This window comes from Pseudophryne corroboree, chromosome 6 (assembly GCF_028390025.1).
Source record: "Pseudophryne corroboree isolate aPseCor3 chromosome 6, aPseCor3.hap2, whole genome shotgun sequence".
In the NCBI taxonomy this organism is placed as follows: Eukaryota; Metazoa; Chordata; class Amphibia; order Anura; family Myobatrachidae; genus Pseudophryne; species Pseudophryne corroboree.
The window spans coordinates 647,415,691-647,433,222 of NC_086449.1; the positions used below are offsets into that span (position 1 = coordinate 647,415,691).

The 17,532-nt window shown below is 48.6% G+C and overlaps 1 protein-coding gene across 11 annotated transcripts in view; it reads left to right on the forward strand.

The window, feature by feature from the left end:
* Window positions 1-17,532, forward strand: part of LOC134933186 (uncharacterized) — a 495,026-nt gene that overhangs the window by 83,093 nt on the left and 394,401 nt on the right. For 10 of the 11 annotated variants that reach the window (XM_063928206.1, XM_063928207.1, XM_063928204.1 and 7 more), the window contains one exon: window positions 4,027-4,114. In XM_063928206.1, the coding sequence (XP_063784276.1) occupies window positions 4,027-4,114 (88 nt within the window). Of the gene's footprint in view, window positions 1-4,026; window positions 4,115-4,686; window positions 4,759-17,532 lie in introns of those variants that run through there. The other variant, XM_063928213.1, reaches the window with a different exon arrangement.

Sequence of the window (17,532 nt, forward strand, 5' to 3'; positions counted from 1 at the left end):
CCTCTGGCACAGTTTCTAGACTGAATCTGGTAGGAGGGGCATAGAGGGAGGAGCCAGCCCACACTATTAAACTTTTAAAGTGCCCATGGCTCCTAAGGGACCTGTCTATACCCCATGGTACTAAATGGAACCCCAGCATCCTCTATGGACTACGAGAAAAGGATTTACTGGTAGCTAATTTAAAATCCTATTTTTACTGTTAGTCACGTATACCGGGATTTAGTTCGCAAGTGTGTGTATTCTGACGCTTGTTGTGTTCTTTGTCCGCAAGTATTGTACTCTGTCTGGCTTCGTCGTACTAATAGCCTAATTGTTGCTTTATTACAATGTCTAACAATAACAGCAGTAAAAGCTCCTGTGAGTTGCAAGTTATTCTCCAGAGGTTTACCTGAGGGGGAACTTTTGTGTGATGGCCTGTTCTAAATGTCATACACTTCCCAGTCAACCTACAGCTCCTGTAACTACAATGGAACCCCCCTGGGCTACGTTCACCACCCTCCTGGGGACTCTGGTGGACCGTTTAGCCCCCATATGGGACCTCCAGTGTCGCTGCCACCAAAAGTTATCCCTATAGTAAATCTGCCATGGGCGGAAAATTTGTCTACCCAGCTGCAACAGTTAAATCAGTCTTTGGTTAGACAGAAATCTACTCCATGTAACTCCCATGTCTCTGGGTCCTCTAAGCGGGCTGCTTCCTCCTCACAATCTACTAACCTCTCTGATGTTTCATCTGATGAGGAGAGGGAGCATACAGTCCTGTCAGACTCTAAATCATGTGTTACTGATGAGCATTCTACCTTACAGGTTGATGTCCCTGCCCTAGTGGATGCTATTAAGCACATCCTTCAAATCACTGAGGATGAGGATTCCACTACAGTGGGCAAGAAAACTGATATGTTTAAACAACAGAAGGTTGTTAAAACTGTATTACCCTATTCTGATCATCTTGTGGACAGGAAGGAACCCTGGTCTACCCCAGGTATGAAATTCCCGCTCCCCAAACGGGCTTTGGCTCGCTATCCTCTCTCTGCAGAGTTATGTGGTAAATGGGAAAACCCACTGCTGGTGAATTCTCACGTCTGGTGGTGTCTACTCTGCCTGTCACCTCCCTGAAGTAACTGACAGATAAGCGTGTGGAGGGATGCCTGAAGTCTATATAGTTCCTCGCAGGGGCCATTCATAGGCCCACCATAGCTGCCTCTTGGGCCGCAAAGAGTATTGAGGTGTGGGTTCAGGCATTAGAGGATGAGCTGCCAGAGGATATTTCTGACAAGGCCAGACAATCTCCATCTCACATATGCACCGCAGCCTATTACATTTAGCAGGCGTCCTCTGAGGCGGGGGTACTGTCAGCCAAGGCATCTTCCACGTCTGTCCTGGCTCGCTGCATACTGTGGTTAAGGTCGTGGAAAGTGGATTTGGACTCCAGGAAGACCTTCGAGCTACTCCTTTACTGAGGACATTTTATTTGAAGAGGACCTGAATAAAATAGTATCTGAATTAGCAGCTGCTAAGACTGCATTTTTTCCTCCTACTAATCCTTCTGCTCAGAAGGCGAAGACTACCACTTTTCGTTCATTTTGACCTCAAAGGAAAGCCAAGGGTCAGTCTTACCTCAGACAAGTCTCATGCTCCCAAGACCAACAAGCCCAAGACGAAACCGTCCTGGGCAGCCCATCAGCCTGCTTCAAAACAAGACAAGCCTGCTGCATGACAGGGCGGGCCTTCCCCTGGCCCAGGTCTGGTTCAAGACCACTTCAGATGCTTGGGTACTGGAAGTTGTCTCTCACCGGTATGCTGTCTCCTTCAAGAGACGTCCCCTCACTAGTTCTGCACTATTGTACTCTCTTCGGATCCGTTGAAGGCACAGACTGCACGAACAGTGGTAGGTTCTCTCCTGAATGCAGGAGTGGTTGTGCCGATACCTCAGTCCAAGCATTGCAGAGGCTATTGTTCAACCAAGTTTCATGTGGAAACATTGCGCTCTATTGTGCTGGCGATGGAACCCGGAGATTACATGGTATCCCTGGATATACTGGATGCTTATCTGCATATTCCTATTGCCATATCGCATCAGCAGTTACTGCGGCTTGCTATTGGCGACAGTCACTACCAATTCCAGGCTCTGCTGTTTGGACTGGCCATGGCTCCTTGGATTTTCACCAAGGTTATGGCCATGATAACGGCGCACCTCTGTCGCCAGGGAGTCAGAATCCTGCCATGCTTGGACGACCTGGGCAGACTGGCTTTGACGGCGTGGCTCTTGAAGCATTACAGGGTTTGGAATTCTTACTTCACCTGGTGTGCTAAGAATAATTATGATGTCCATAGATTCAGAACTTCCAAAATACTGTCTTTTCAGCAAAGAGGCCTGGACTTGGGTCTTTGTCTGGCCTCCCACAAGGTTCATAATATATATCTGCCTTGTCGGTTTGGTTTCAGAAAAAAATTGCCTCTATACCTGATGTTCAGACGTTCGTTCAGGGCGTTCTATGGATTCAGCTTCCCTGTGTCCCTACTGTGGCTCAATGGGATTTGTCTGTTGTGCTGAATGCTCTGCAAGAGTCTCCATTTGAACCTCTTGAATCGGTGGACCTTAAATGGCTAACAGCCATGGTCCTGTTCTTACTGGCCATTGCCTCTGCATGATGGGTGTCTGACTTAGGCGCTTTGTCCTGTTGTCCACCCTTTCTCATATTCCACCGGGACCGGGCAGTTTTACAAACTCGCCCAGGATATTTGTCTAAGGTGGTGTCATCTTTTCACCTTAACCAAGAGATTGTGGTTCCGGCCTTTGTCTCTTCGGATTTGTCTCCCAAAGAACGTTCTTTGGATGTGGTTAGGGCTCTCCGCATATATGTTGAGAGGACTGCCTCTATCAGGAGGTCAGATTCCCTTTTTATTTGTTTGATTTTCACAAACGTGGCCTGCGAATAAGCAATCTTTGGCCAGATGGATTAGAATGGTGATTGCACAAGCCTATGCGCTGGCTGGACTCCCAGCTCCTGTTGCAGTTTAAGCCCATTCTACTCTGTCTGTTGGACCTTCTTGGGTGGCCCGTTGTGGCGCGTCCCCAGAACAATTGTGCAAAGCGGCTACATGGTCCTCAGTGAACACATTCATTAGGTTCTATGCCTTTGATACGTCTGCCTCCCAGGATGCTTCCTTTATACGCCGGGTTCTCTTACCCTCTAGAGCGCGTTCCCTCCCTTGAGGAACCGCTTTAGGATATCCCCAATGTTTTCGCTGTGGAACACAGTGTACCCCATTGCAGAAAAGAGAGTTATGGTAGACTTACCATAGTTAACTCTTTCTGCGATGGTACACTGGGTTCCACAGGGAGCCCACCCTGACGCACCTAGCTTCTTTGGGTTGTAATGCATTAGCCGTTGGTACCCTCTCCTGTCATGAGATTGTGGTTCTATGTGACTAACATCTGCCTTCTCTTTTGCCTGCTCCTGCATTGGACTGGTTAACGAAACTGAGCTCTCAGTGCCTGTAGGCGGGGTGTTATAGAGGAGGCCCCAATGCATCCTGGGACAGTCAAAGCTTTGCCTGATGGTGCCTCTGGATCAAGATCCCGCTCTACACCCAATGTTTTCCCTGTGTAACCCAGTGTACCTCGCAGAAAGAGAGTTAACCACGGTAAGTCTACCATAACTCTCCTTATCGCACCTTGGGCTTAAAAATAGATGGATTGTTATGTTATTTTATTGTTATGTTATTGTTATGTTATTTTACGCGTTAAATTCTAACATCACACATGGTTGCATAGTTCCTGGAGATGTCTGTAGTGGACATTAGCATGTTGTTGTCAGATGTCTCCTCCGACAGCACCTACAGCCAATCGCACCTTCACCCAGCAATCACTATAGAACCCTTCCTTTACTTCCCCTATGTATACCATCACCCCAGGTTTCTAGCTTTAGTTCCCAGTTTCTATTTTATCACATTTACATTTTTAAAATGTTTTATTCTTTTCTTAAAAATTTACTTACTAATTTATTTTTTTCTCATTTTCCATAGAGTGCATAAAAACAATATGTAGAAAACTGTACAAAATAAAAGAAATTGAGATGAGCAAGGTGGAAAATATTCCCCAAGCAAGCACAAGGTTAGTTTTGTTGTGGCTATTATAATTAATATTTATTTTAATAAAAATCTTATTGACAAATAGGTTGCAAAAGCAGTGGACCTCCTATACAGATGTTGCATTTAGGTGGAAATGTTGAACCAGTATATGTGGGGTATTCAGTTATCGCAAGGGCCGTATCTAGGTGTGTGCCAGCGGTGCCTGGCACATGTGCACTGTGGGAGCAGGACCGCCAGCACAACCCGCAGGTCCAATCCATACTATTACCTATCAGCTCCCACTCCATTGCCAGTAGCTGCAGCGGTGAGGTGCGCCCAGCTCCTTCTCGGCGCACCTCATGCAATACATTACATCCCTAGCCGGACCGCACTGTAGTTGCTGAACCGCAGGCCCCGCCCCCTCCCTGGTCCCGCTCTCCGGCTGCAGCTCTGCCTGTCACCATAGGTGGTCGCCCGAAGCCCCACCCAGTCACTCCCACGTACCTGCCCGTGCTGCTGAGTAGATCACCAGGCATCGCGGAGGCTTTCCAGGCTTCCCGGGATTACCATGCACTCCGAGTCCGCCCTCACCCCGCCCCTTTGTGTCTCCTGTAGTATGCGGAAAGGGAGACTCCCGGTTCAGGGGAACAGAAGCCGGCAGATGCGACTGATGTACCTATAGTGCAGGTCTGTAAGTAGTTTCTTTTGTTTTGAGTAGGGAAGGGGGCGCAAAACACACACTCTCATTCTCTCTCTCTCTCTCTCTCTCTCTCTCTCTATCTATATGTAGGTATATATATATATAGAGAGAGAAAACCACAGCACTCGCCACCCCAGAAGCGGGGTACAGCTATGCACTTACCACTCAGAGGGTGGGGTGCATGTAACACAGCACTCTCCACCACAAAAGCAGGGTACACAGCTGTACTTACCACTCACAGGGCGGGGTATATGTAGCCCATGACCATATCGCTCAAATAAATACAAACAAAAAACTCAGCACTCACCAAAGTAAGCTCACTTATCCTCAACAATTCAATAAATAAATTATGGGGGTTTAGTTAGTGGATTCGCCAATGCACCGAAGCCTGCATACCAATCTCCAAGGTACCCCACCTTCATGCAGGTCCTACACTATCACAGAGTCTTAAAACCTGACTACTTCACTGCTGTGGACTTTATTATCCTGAACCTGTCTCAGCTGTTCCTTAGCAATCATCTCTGAGCCAGTGCAAGGTGACTAGTGTACCTTTAAAAGCCATAAAGGGTGTGGCAGGTACACATTAAATCTAGCAGGCAGATGATGTGTGTAACAACAGTGAAGTAGTCAGGTTTTAAGACTCTGTGATAGTGTAGGACCTGCATAAAGGTGGGGTACCTAGGAGATCGGTATGCAGACTTCCGTGCATTGGCCAATCCACTAACTAAACCCCCATCATTTATTTATTGAATTGTTGAGGATAAGTGAGCTTACTTTGGTGAGTGCTGAGTTTTTTGTATATATATATATATATATATATATATATATACGCACACGCACACACACACACCAGTGAGGTGAGGCAGAGCCTTTCCTGGCATACTTACGTTTAAACCAGAGTTTTGACTAAATAAAATATATGAAAAATACTGATAATTTGTTTGTCTGGAGTAAAAAGTCTATGGCAGGTGAGGCAGTGCCTCACCTGTGTATCCTTTCCACACATCTCTAATCAAAACTCACCGGATTTCCAGGAGTTTATAATGCTGCACCTGTGTATAATGCCCAGATGTACCCTCTGGCTCATATATTGCATGTAAATCTGGCTCTGGTGTTAGCCAGTGCCTCCTGAGCCATTTAGCTCACCGCACGTCCCTGATACACACACACACACTCACTCTCTACACACACACACACTCTTACTCTCTATATACACACACACACACACACACACACACACACACTCACTCTCTACACACATATACACACACACTCTCTACACACACACACTCATTCTCTACACACACACCAGGGCCGTAATAGGGAGCTCTGCCTGCCGTATTGTGTATAACGGAGGTCTGCCTGCCGTATTGTGTAAAAGGGAACTCTATCTGCCGTACTGTGTAAAAGGGGATTCTACCTGCTGTACTGTGTAAAAGGAAGCTCTACCTAGCGTAATGTGTAAAAGAGGGCTCTACATGGCGTAATGTGTAAAAGGGGGCTCTACCTGGCGTAATGTGTTAAAAGGGGGCTCTACCTGGCGTAATGTGTTAAAAGGGGGCTCTACCTGGCGTAATGTGTAAAAGAGGGCTCTACCTGGCTTAATGTATGACAGGGGCTCTACTTGGAGTTAATTGTAAAATGGGACTCTACCTGGTGTAATGTGTGTAAGTGGCACTACTGTGCGGCATAACTTGATTAATGGAGACTACTGTGCAGCGTAATATGAATTGGTATTATCTTGTGGCCATGTCCCTTCCCCATGAAGCTACGCCCCTATATTTCTCTGACGTCCTAGTGGATGCTGGGTACTCCGTAAGGACCATGGGGAATAGACGGGCTCCGCAGGAGACTGGGCACTCTAAAGAAAAGATTAGGTACTATATCTGGTGTGCACTGGCTCCTCCCTCTATGCCCCTCCTCCAGACCTCAGTTAGAATCTGTGCCCGGCCAGAGCTGGATGCACTCTAGGGGCTCTCCTGATCTTCCTAGAAAGAAAAGTATTTGTTAGGTTTTTTATTTTCAGTGAGATCTGCTGGCAACAGACTCACTGCTCCGTGGGACTTAGGGGAGAGAAGCAAACCTACCTGCTTGCAGCTAGCTTGTGCTTCTAGGCTACTGGACACCATTAGCTCCAGAGGGATCGAACACAGGGCCCGACCTCGATCGTCCGTTCCCGGAGCCGCGCCGCCGTCCCCCTTGCAGAGCCAGAAGACGGAAGAAACCGGAGGAAATCGGCGGCTGAAGACTTCGGTCTTCATTAAGGTAGCGCACAGCACTGCAGCTGTGCGCCATTGCTCCCTATGCACACCACACACTCCGGTCACTGATGGGTGCAGGGCGCTGGGGGGGCGCCCTGGGCAGCAATTAGAGTACCTTACATGGCTAATTGACACATAATACAGCTTTTAAGCTGTATATGTGCATAATCCCCCGCCATTATACAGATAAAAAAGCGTGAGAAGTCCGCCGAGAAGGGGGTGGGGCTATCTTCCTCAGCACACCGGCGCCATTTCTCTTCACAGCTCCCCAGGCTCTTCCCTGCAGTTTCCAGACATCAAGGGTAAAAAAGAGAGGGGGGGCACTAAATTTAGGCGCAAAACTATATATAAAAGCAGCTATAGGGAAAATCGCTTTTGTTAGTGTAAATCCCTATATAGCGCTGTGGTGTGTGCTGGCATACTCTTTCTCTATCTCCCCCAAAGGACTTTGTGGGGTCCTGTCCTCAGTCAGAGCATTCCCTGTGTGTGTGTGTGTGTGCGCGGTGTGTCGGTACGGCTGTGTCGACATGTTTGATGAGGACGCTTACGTGGAGGCGGAGCAGGTGCCGATAAGTGTGATGTCGCCCCCTGCGGGGCCGACACCTGAGTGGATGGATATGTGGAAGGTATTAACCGACAGTGTCAACTCCTTACATAAAAGGTTCGATGACGCAGCTTTGGGACAGCCGGCATCTCAGCCCGCGCCTGCCCAGGCATCTAGAGGCCGTCAGGGGCTCAAAAACGCCCGCTACCTCAGGTGGCAGACACAGATGTTGACACGGAGTCTGACTCCAGTGTCGACGAGGATGAGACAAATATACAATCCACTAGGGCCATCAGATGCATGATTACGGCAATGAAAAATGTGTTGCACATTTCTGACATTAACCCGGTTACCACAAAAAAGGGTATTATGTTTGGGGAGAAAAAGCAGCCAGTGACTTTTCCCCCATCTGATGAGTTAAACGAATTGTGTGCAGAAGCATGGGGTTCCCTAGATAAGAAACTAGTAATTTCTAAGCGGTTACTAATGGCGTACCCTTTCCCGCCAACGGATAGGTTGCGCTGGGAGACATCCCCTAAGGCAAGGCGCTCACACGCTTATCAAAAAAGGTGGCACTGCCGTCTCAGGATACGGCCACCTTGAAGGAGCCTGCAGATAGAAAGCAGGAGGCTATCCTGAAGTCTGTGTATACACACTCAGGTACTATACTGAGACCTGCTATTGCTTCAGCATGGATGTGCAGTGCTGCAGCAGCGTGGTCTGATTCCCTGTCTGATAACATTGATTCCCTTGACAGGGACACTATATTGCTAACTATAGAGCATATTAAAGACGTAGTCTTATACATGAGAGATGCACAGAGGGACATTTGCCGGCTGGCATCTAGAATTAATGCGATGTCCATTTCTGCCAGGAGAGTATTATGGACTCGGCAGTGGACGGGTGATGCTGATTCTAAAAGGCACATGGAAATTTTGCCTTATAAGGGTGAGGAATTGTTTGGAGACGGTCTTTCGGACCTCGTATCCACAGCAACAGCTGGGAAGTCAACTTTTTTACCTCAGGTTCCCTCACAGCCTAAGAAAGCACTGTATTATCAAGTACAGTCCTTTCGGCCTCAGAAAGGCAAGCGGGTTAGAGGCGCGTCCTTTCTGCCCAGAGGCAGGGGTAGAGGGAAAAAGCTGCACCATACAGCCAGTTCCCAAGAACAAAAATCCTCCCCTGCTTCCACTAAGTCCACCGCATGACGCTGGGGCTCCACATGTGGAGCCAGGTGCGGTGGGGGCCCGTCTCCGGAACTTCAGTGACCAGTGGGTTCGCTCACAGGTGGATCTCTGGGTTCTACAAGTGGTATCTCAGGGATACAAGCTGGAGTTCGAGACGTCTCCCCCTCGCCGTTACCTCAAATCAGCCTTGCCAGCTACTACCCAGGACAGGGAGGTAGTGCTGGCGGCAATTCACAAGCTGTACCTCCAGCAGGTGATAATAAAAGTTCCCCTCCTTCAACAGGGACGGGGTTACTATTCCACAATGTTTGTGGTACCGAAACCAGACGGTTCGGTGAGACCCATTCTAAATTTGAAATCCTTGAACACTTATATAAGGAAGTTCAAGTTCAAAATGGAATCGCTCAGGGCGGTTATTGCAAGCCTGGAAGAGGGGGATTACATGGTATCACTGGACATCAAGGATGCTTACCTACATGTCCCCATTTACCCACCTCACCAGGTGTACCTCCGGTTTGTGGTACAGGACTGCCATTACCAATTCCAGACGTTGCCGTTTGGTCTGTCCACGGCACCGAGGGTATTTACCAAAGTAATGGCCGAAATGATGATACTCCTTCGAAAGAAGGGAGTTATAATTATCCTGTACTTGGACGATCTCCTTATAAAGGCGAGGTCCAGGGAGCAGTTGTTGGTCGGAGTAGCACTATCTCAGGAAGTACTACAACAGCACGGCTGGATTCTGAATATCCCGAAGTCGCAGCTGGTTCCTACGATGCGTCTGCTGTTCCTGGGTATGATTCTGGACACAGAGCAGAAAAAGGTGTTTCTCCTGGAGGAGAAGGCCAAGGAGTTGTCATCTCTGGTCAGAGACCTCCTAAAACCAAAACAGGTGTCGGTGCATCACTGCACGCGAGTTCTGGGAAAGATGGTAGCTTCTTATGAGGCAATTCCATTCGGCAGGTTCCATGCACGGATTTTTTAGTGGGATCTGTTGGACAAGTGGTCCGGATCGCATCTTCAGATGCATCGGCTGATCACCCTGTCCCCGAGGGCCAGGGTGTCTTTACTGTGGTGGCTGCAGAGTGCTCATCTACTCGAGGGCCGCAGATTCGGCATACAGGACTGGGTCCTGGTGACCACGGATGCAAGCCTCCGAGGTTGGGGGGCAGTCACTCAGGGAAGAAACTTCCAAGGACAATGGTCGAGTCAGGAAGCTTCCCTACACATAAACATTCTGGAACTAAGGGCCATTTATAATGCCCTAAGTCAGGCAAAACCCCTGCTTCAAAACCAGCTGGTGCTGATTCAGTCAGACAACATCACGGCGGTCGCCCATGTAAACCGACAGGGCGGCACAAGAAGCAGGATGGCAATGGCAGAAGCCACAAGGATTCTCCGATGGGCGGAAAATCACGTGATAGCACTGTCAGCAGTGTTCATTCCGGGAGTGGACAACTGGGAAGCAGACTTCCTCAGCAGGCACGACCTCCACCCGGGAGAGTGGGGACTTCATCCAGAAGTCTTCCAGCTGATTGTAAATCGTTAAGAAAGGCCACAGGTGGACATGATGGCGTCCCGCCTCAACAAAAAGCTAAAAAGATATTGCGCCAGGTCAAGGGACCCACAGGCGATAGCTGTGGACGCTCTAGTGACATTGTGGGTGTACCAGTCGGTTTATGTGTTCCCTCCTCTTCCTCTCATACCAAAGGTACTGAGGATAATAAGAAAGAGAGGAGTAAGAACTATACTCATCGTTCCGGATTGGCCAAGAAGTACTTGGTACCCGGAACTACAAGAAATGATCTCAGAGGACCCTTGGCCTCTGCCTCTCAGACAGGACCTGTTACAGCAGGGGCCCTGTCTGTTCCAAGACTTACCGCGGCTGCGTTTGACGGCATGGCGGTTGAACGCCGGATCCTGATGGAAAAGGGCATTCCGGTTGAAGTCATTCCTACGCTGATAAAAGCTAGGAAGGATGTGACAGCAAAACATTATCACCGCATATGGCGAAAATATGTTGCTTGGTGTGAGGCTATGAAGGCCCCAACAGAAAAATTTCAGCTGGGTCGTTTTCTGCACTTCCTACAGTCAGGAGTGCCTATGGGCCTAAAATTGGGATCCATTAAAGTCCAGATTTCGGCCCTGTCTATTTTCTTTAAAAAAGAACTAGCTTCACTGCCTGAAGTTCAGACGTTTGTTAAGGGAGTGCTGCATATTCAGCCCCCTTTTGTGCCCCCAGTGGCACCTTGGGATCTCAACGTGGTGTTGGATTTCCTAAAATCACATTGGTTTGAGCCACTTCAGACCGTGGAATTGAAATATCTCACGTGGAAAGTGGTCATGCTTTTGGCCTTGGGTTCGGCTAGGCGTGTGTCAGAATTGGCGGCTTTGTCATGCAAAAGCCCCTATCTGATCTTCCATATGGACAGGGCAGAATTGAGGACTCGTCCCCAATTTCTCCCTAAGGTGGTATCAGCGTTCCATTTGAACCAATCTATTGTGGTGCCTGCGGCTACTCGGGACTTGGAGGCTTCCAAGTTGCTGGATGTAGTCCGGGCCCTGAAAATCTATGTTTCCAGGACGGCTAGAGTCCGAAAAACTGACTCGCTGTTTATCCTGCATGCACCCAACAAGCTGGGTGCTCCTGCTTCTAAGCAGACTATTGCTCGCTGGATCTGTTGCACGATTCAACTTGCACATTCTGCGGCTGGACTGCTGCATCCTAAATCAGTCAAAGCCCATTCCACGAGGAAGGTGGGCTCTTCTTGGGCGGCTGCCCGAGGGGTCTCTGCTTTACAACTTTGCCGAGCTGCTACCTGGTCGGGATCAAACACGTTTGCAAAATTCTACAAGTTTGATACCCTGGCTGAGGAGGACCTTGAGTTTGCTCATTCGGTGCTGCAGAGTCATCCGCACTCTCCCGCCCGTTTGGGAGCTTTGGTATAATCCCCATGGTCCTTACGGAGTACCCAGCATCCACTAGGACGTCAGAGAAAATAAGATTTTAATCACCGGTAAATCTATTTCTCGTAGTCCGTAGTGGATGCTGGGAGCCCGTCCCAAGTGCGGAATTCTGCAATACTTGTATATAGTTATTGCTTAACTATAGGGTTTTTTGTTCTGAGCCATCAGTTTAATGAGGCTCAGTTGTTGTTCATACTGTTAACTGGGTATAATTATCACAAGTTGTACGGTGTGATTGGTGTGGCTGGTATGAGTCTTACCCTGGATTCCAAATCCTTTCCTAGTAATGTCAGCTCTTCTGGGCACAGTTTCCCTAACTGAGGTCTGGAGGAGGGGCATAGAGGGAGGAGCCAGTGCACGCCAGATATAGTACCTAATCTTTTCTTTAGAGTGCCCAGTCTCCTGCGGAGCCAGTCTATTCCCCATGGTCCTTACGGAGTACCCAGCATCCACTACGGACTACGAGAAATAGATTTACCGGTGAGTAAAATCTTATTTTTTGTTGACCCTATTTTAAATATTGAGAGGGGGGGGGGGGGGGGTCACAGTACTAGTCTAGTTACGGCACTGGTTATCTCTAATGTGTGGCTGCGCACATAACTGATAATTATGATACAGCAGCATTGCGTACCTCTCTGGGGTGTGTGGTGCCATGTTAGTGTTCATGAGGTACTGGAGAAATGGTTGTAAAGCCAACACCTCTGCTCCATCGCTACTAATTAAATATTTCCCCAACAGCTTAATAACTGCACAGGAAAATTGATGATATAGTAAAAGGATATCCATGAAAGAATTATTTTTGTTTTGTCAATATAGAAAAATGAAATAGGAATTGGATACATTGGGATCGGCGATGGCTATAATGGTCTAACACTGCAGTATTCTCTCTATGGCAGGATGTACTAACTGCAAATTGAGGTCAAAACTCTTTTGGTGCTCTGACCGCATTTCCCATATACTGTATATCAAGCTCCAAAAAGTGAAAGTTTAAGGAGCCTTGTCCCTGATAGGTAGCGCCATCTATAGAGAGTGTTGCCAATAGAAGCCTATAGGCTTCTTTTCACATAATCCCCATGGAGGGATCCAATAAGATCTCTCCCAGTGTCCCGCACAGCTTGTTGTACACTGGTCGACGCCCGTGCGTGCGCAGAAACCTGGAAGCCCTCACACCATAAGAGACTGCTCTTATTGGAAGAGCTGTCCTTTACGTTTATATTTGCAAATCTACGTGCATACACCGTTAATAAATGCTGCTATGTATCGCATTCAAACTGTCATGCCTGATACATCCCGCCCTAACCCATTGTGGCAGGCTGAGCTGGTGCTCCTTCACTGTGGTCTATCACCTGTGTACCCAGCCGACAGCAGATGTGACTGAGTGATATAATCTGGTGAACAATCACACGATACTTCTCTTGCGTCCTAGGAATCCATTTAGTACCGTGGGATATAGACGGGTCCACTAGGAGCCTAGGGCACTTTAAGAATATGATGGTGTGCTCTGGCTCCTCCCTCTTTGCCCCTCCTACCAGACTCGGTTTAGAAAATGTGCCCAGAGGAGCCGATCACGTCTCTGGAAGCTCCTGAAGAGTTTTCTACATTTATTTTATATGTTTGTTATTTTCAGGTAGGACTGGATGGCACCAGCCTGCCTGCTTCGTGGGACTTAGGGGGGTGGACAGGTCAGGGTTAATGGTCCTGTTCCCCCGCTGACAGTACACTAGCTCCTGAGAGAAATATTCGCAAGCCCCACCACGGCGAGCGTACATTCTCGCAGCACGCCACCACCCATAACAGCCAGAAGAAAGAAGAGTGGTGAGTACTAAGCCAGTGTCCCGGTTAGCAGGTCACCGGCCATTATGGCGGCATGAGGGTACGGAGATACACGGCTTCTGAGCGGGGCGACTACGTCTCCCGCTGTGTAAGAAGACAGACGCTGAACAGCAGACACAGTACCCAGACTGGCAACAAAGCAGTCTGTCTCCATTTTATGCACTCAGACACAAACAGCCAGTATAAAAAAGAGCGGGAATACCGCACGCCACTGGAGGGACATGGCTTCACTATGAGCGGATCCAGCAGCTCACCAGCGCCATTTTCCCTCTGCAGCTGACATAGACGCTGACTGACAGGGACGCACAGCTCCTCCGGAGAGTCTACAGATTACCTCATCAGTACCAGGGGGTTATAGCAGGGGGGGAGCGGTTATTAGTGTACTAAGTCCCTGCGACCCGGCTAAGCTTGGCATTAGCGGTAAGGGCGCCGTGGACTGGCTCCACACTCTGTGTCTACTGGAATGGCTCTCTGTGGGTTAATTGTGCATTTAACCTTTTCCTGTGTGTGTGTGTGCTGTCAATGTTACAGTATGTCAGGCAAAGAGTGTGTTTCATGTCATGCAGTGTTCCTCTTCTCCAGGGGGTTCACTAGTGTGTACTCAGTGTAGTGTTCTTTACCTGGCAAGCGAGGCAGAGCCAGCATGGCTGGACTGCATTAGGGGAATGATTTCCAACATTTCTACTAAATTGTCCTGCAATGAGAAAGAGACGCGATACTTAAGACAATCAATGACTGAGTTTTTGAAAAGAGACTCAGTACCCAAACCAGCGTCTCAGTCCCCTGCCATTTGTCCTCAAAAACATACTTTGGCCCATATCCTGCAGCCTGACTCTGATGATGAGGGGTCAGACATGGACGAGGGTGAGGTGGACTCAGAGGTGGGGGAGGGTACTCTGTCACAGAGAATAGAGGCTATCAGAGAAGTTTTGATAAAGTGACAGAGGAGAGTGAGGAATCTTAGTTTCTCTTACGTACTAGAGGATACTGGGGTCCACATTAGTACCATGGGGTATAGACGGCTCCACTAGGAGCCTTGGGCTCTTTAAGAAATTAATAGTGTGCACTGGCTCTTCCCTCTATGCCCCTCCTACCAGACTCAGTTTAGAAAGTGTGCCTGGAGGAGCCGGTCACGCTTAGGAAAGCTCCTGTTTGTTATTTACAGACAGGGCTGTTTGGCAACAGCCTGTCTGCTTTGTGGGACATAGTGGGGGGAACGGCCCAACCTCCTCCAGTGTTAATGGTCCCGTTCCCTGCTGACAGGACACTGAGCTCCTGAGGGTCCTATTCGCAAGCCCCACCATGGTTAGCGTACGGTCCCGCAGCACGCCGCCACCAATAACAGAGCCAGAAGTAAGAAGAATGGTGAGTAGGTGGCCAATGTCCCGCTTAGCGGGACACCGGCTGAAATGGCGGCCTAAGGGTGTGGAGTGCAGCGCCGACAGGCAGGCTGCGCTCCAGGGCTCAGGATGACATGCTGTGTGCGTGTGTTCCGCTGTGAGGGGCGCGCTGAGCCACTACTTACATTACGCACAATGGCAAACTAGCTTACAGGGGTTCTAACCCACTGTTAAGCACCATGCATACCTCAGCCATTACAAGGGCGGGGCTTCACTATGAGCGGACCCCGGCAGCTCACCAGCGCCATTTTCCCTTTGCAGCTCTACACAGACAGACTGGCAGGGAAGCACAGCCCCTCCACAAGGACTCCAGCTTTCCTCAGCGGTACCAGGGGGTCATAGCAAAGGGGGGGAGCAGTATTAGAATACTGAGCCTTTATTAAGAGGGCTTAGTTTGCAACCCAGCTAACCTTAGAATTAGCTGTAGGGGCGCTGTGTGGCTGGCTCCATCATACTCTGTCTCTCCCTAGGGTGCTCTGTGTGGGTTAACTGTGCTGTTAACCTATTCATCCTGCATTTGTGTGTTCTTTTACATTTTACTATGTCGAGAGTGTGTTTCATGCACACCAGTGTGTTTTTCTCACTCAGGGTGATCCCTACAGTGTACTCAGGATACTACACATTCTCAGGCTAGTGGGTCCGAACCAGTATGGTTGGATTCATTAAAAGGTATGATCTCAAATATTTCACATAAATTATCCCAAAATGAGAAGGAGACGCAATACTTAAGACAATCTGTGGATGACCTAAAGAATACAGTGGCCATTCCAGCGTCTCAGACCCCGGCCATTTGTCCACAAAAGCGTACACTGGCCCAGATCCTGCAGACTGACACTGATGAAGACGTCTCAGACACAGAGGAAGGTGAGGTGGACTTAATGGGGGGGGGATGGGGGGGGGGATGTAGCTCTGTCACAGGGGGTACAGACTCTGATAGAAGCTATTAGAGACGTTCTGCAAATTCCTGATAAGGTGACAGAGGAGGATGAGGTGTCTTATTTTAATGTAAAAAAGAAATCCTCGGCTACTTTTCCTGCATCGAAAGAGTTGAATTCTCTGTTTGAGGAAACCTGTGTTAATCCTGATAAAAAGTTTTGGATCCCTAAGAGATTGCTCACATCCTTCCCTTTCCCTCAGGATGATAGGAAAAAATGGGAAAACCCACTGATTGTTGATGCATCAGTTTCTAGGTTGTCACGTAAGATAGTCTTCCCTGTACCTGGGGCAGCATCCTTAAAGGACACTGCTGACCGCAAAATTGAGAACACTCTCAAATCCCTGTACACAGTTGCTGGGGTGGCCCAGAGACCCACTATTGCTTGTGCATGGATCACTAGGGCCATTGCAAAATGGTCAGGAAATCTAATTGACGAGTTAGATTCCTTATCCAGGGGGGTAGATAGTTTTACTCCTACAGCATATACAGGACTCTGCAAATTTTATGGTAGGGGCCATAAAAGAAATAGGATTGCTCAATGCACGCAACACCGCCATTACAGTGTCAGCACGCAGGGGCCTATGGCTACGCCAGTGGACTGCGGATGCGGATTCCAGGAAAGGCATGGAAAACCTACCATTTACAGGTGAGGCCCTGTTTGGAGCTGAACTGGATATGTGGATATCCAAGGCTACGGCGGGTAAGTCTACATACCTTCTTTCCGCAGCTCCCCCAGCTAGGAAAACCTACTCGGCTCCAACGCTGCAGTACTTTCGAACGGCAAAATTTAAAAATGAAACCAAAGGTTCTTCTACAGCCTTCAAAGGCAATAGAGGTAAACCCAGAAAACCAGCAACTGCAGGTTCACAGGAACAGAGCCCCGGTTCTACTTCCTCTAAGCCTTCAGCATGACGGTGCTCTGCACTGCCTGTAAGACTGGCAGGTGGGAGCCCGATTAAGATATTTCAGTCACACACATGGGCAACATCATGCCAGGATCCCTGGGTCAAAGATCTTATTGCCCAGGGCTACAGACTGGAGTTTCAGGAACTCCCACCTCACAGATTCTTCAAATCAGGCTTACCAGCTTCTCAAGAAGCAAGTATGACTTTACAGAAAGCAATTCAAAACTGGTACAGACTCAGGTCATTGTTCCAGTTCCACTTCAACTGCAAAACAAAGGTTATTATTCCAACCTGTTTGTGGTACCAAAACCGGACAGTTCTGTAAGGCCCATTTTAAACCTCAAGTCGTTGAACCCGTACTTACGGGTGTTCAAGTTCAAGATGGAGTTTCTGAGAGTGGTGATATCAGGTCTGGCGTAGGGAGAATTATTGGTGTCTCTAGATATCAAGGATGCATACCTTCATATTCCGATTTGGCTGTCTCCTCATGCTTATCTAAGGTTTGCATTACAGGACTGTCACTACCAGTTCCAGGCCCTGCCGTTTGGCCTCCCCACGGCACCGAGGGTGTTCACCAAGGTGATGGCAGAGATGATGTTTCTCCTTCACAAACGAGGAGTGAACATAATTCCGTACCTGGACGATCTGCTGATAAAAGCACCAGCCAGGGAGAGGTTGTCGGACAACATTGAACTACAAAAAGACCAATTCAGGCGCTATATATCTG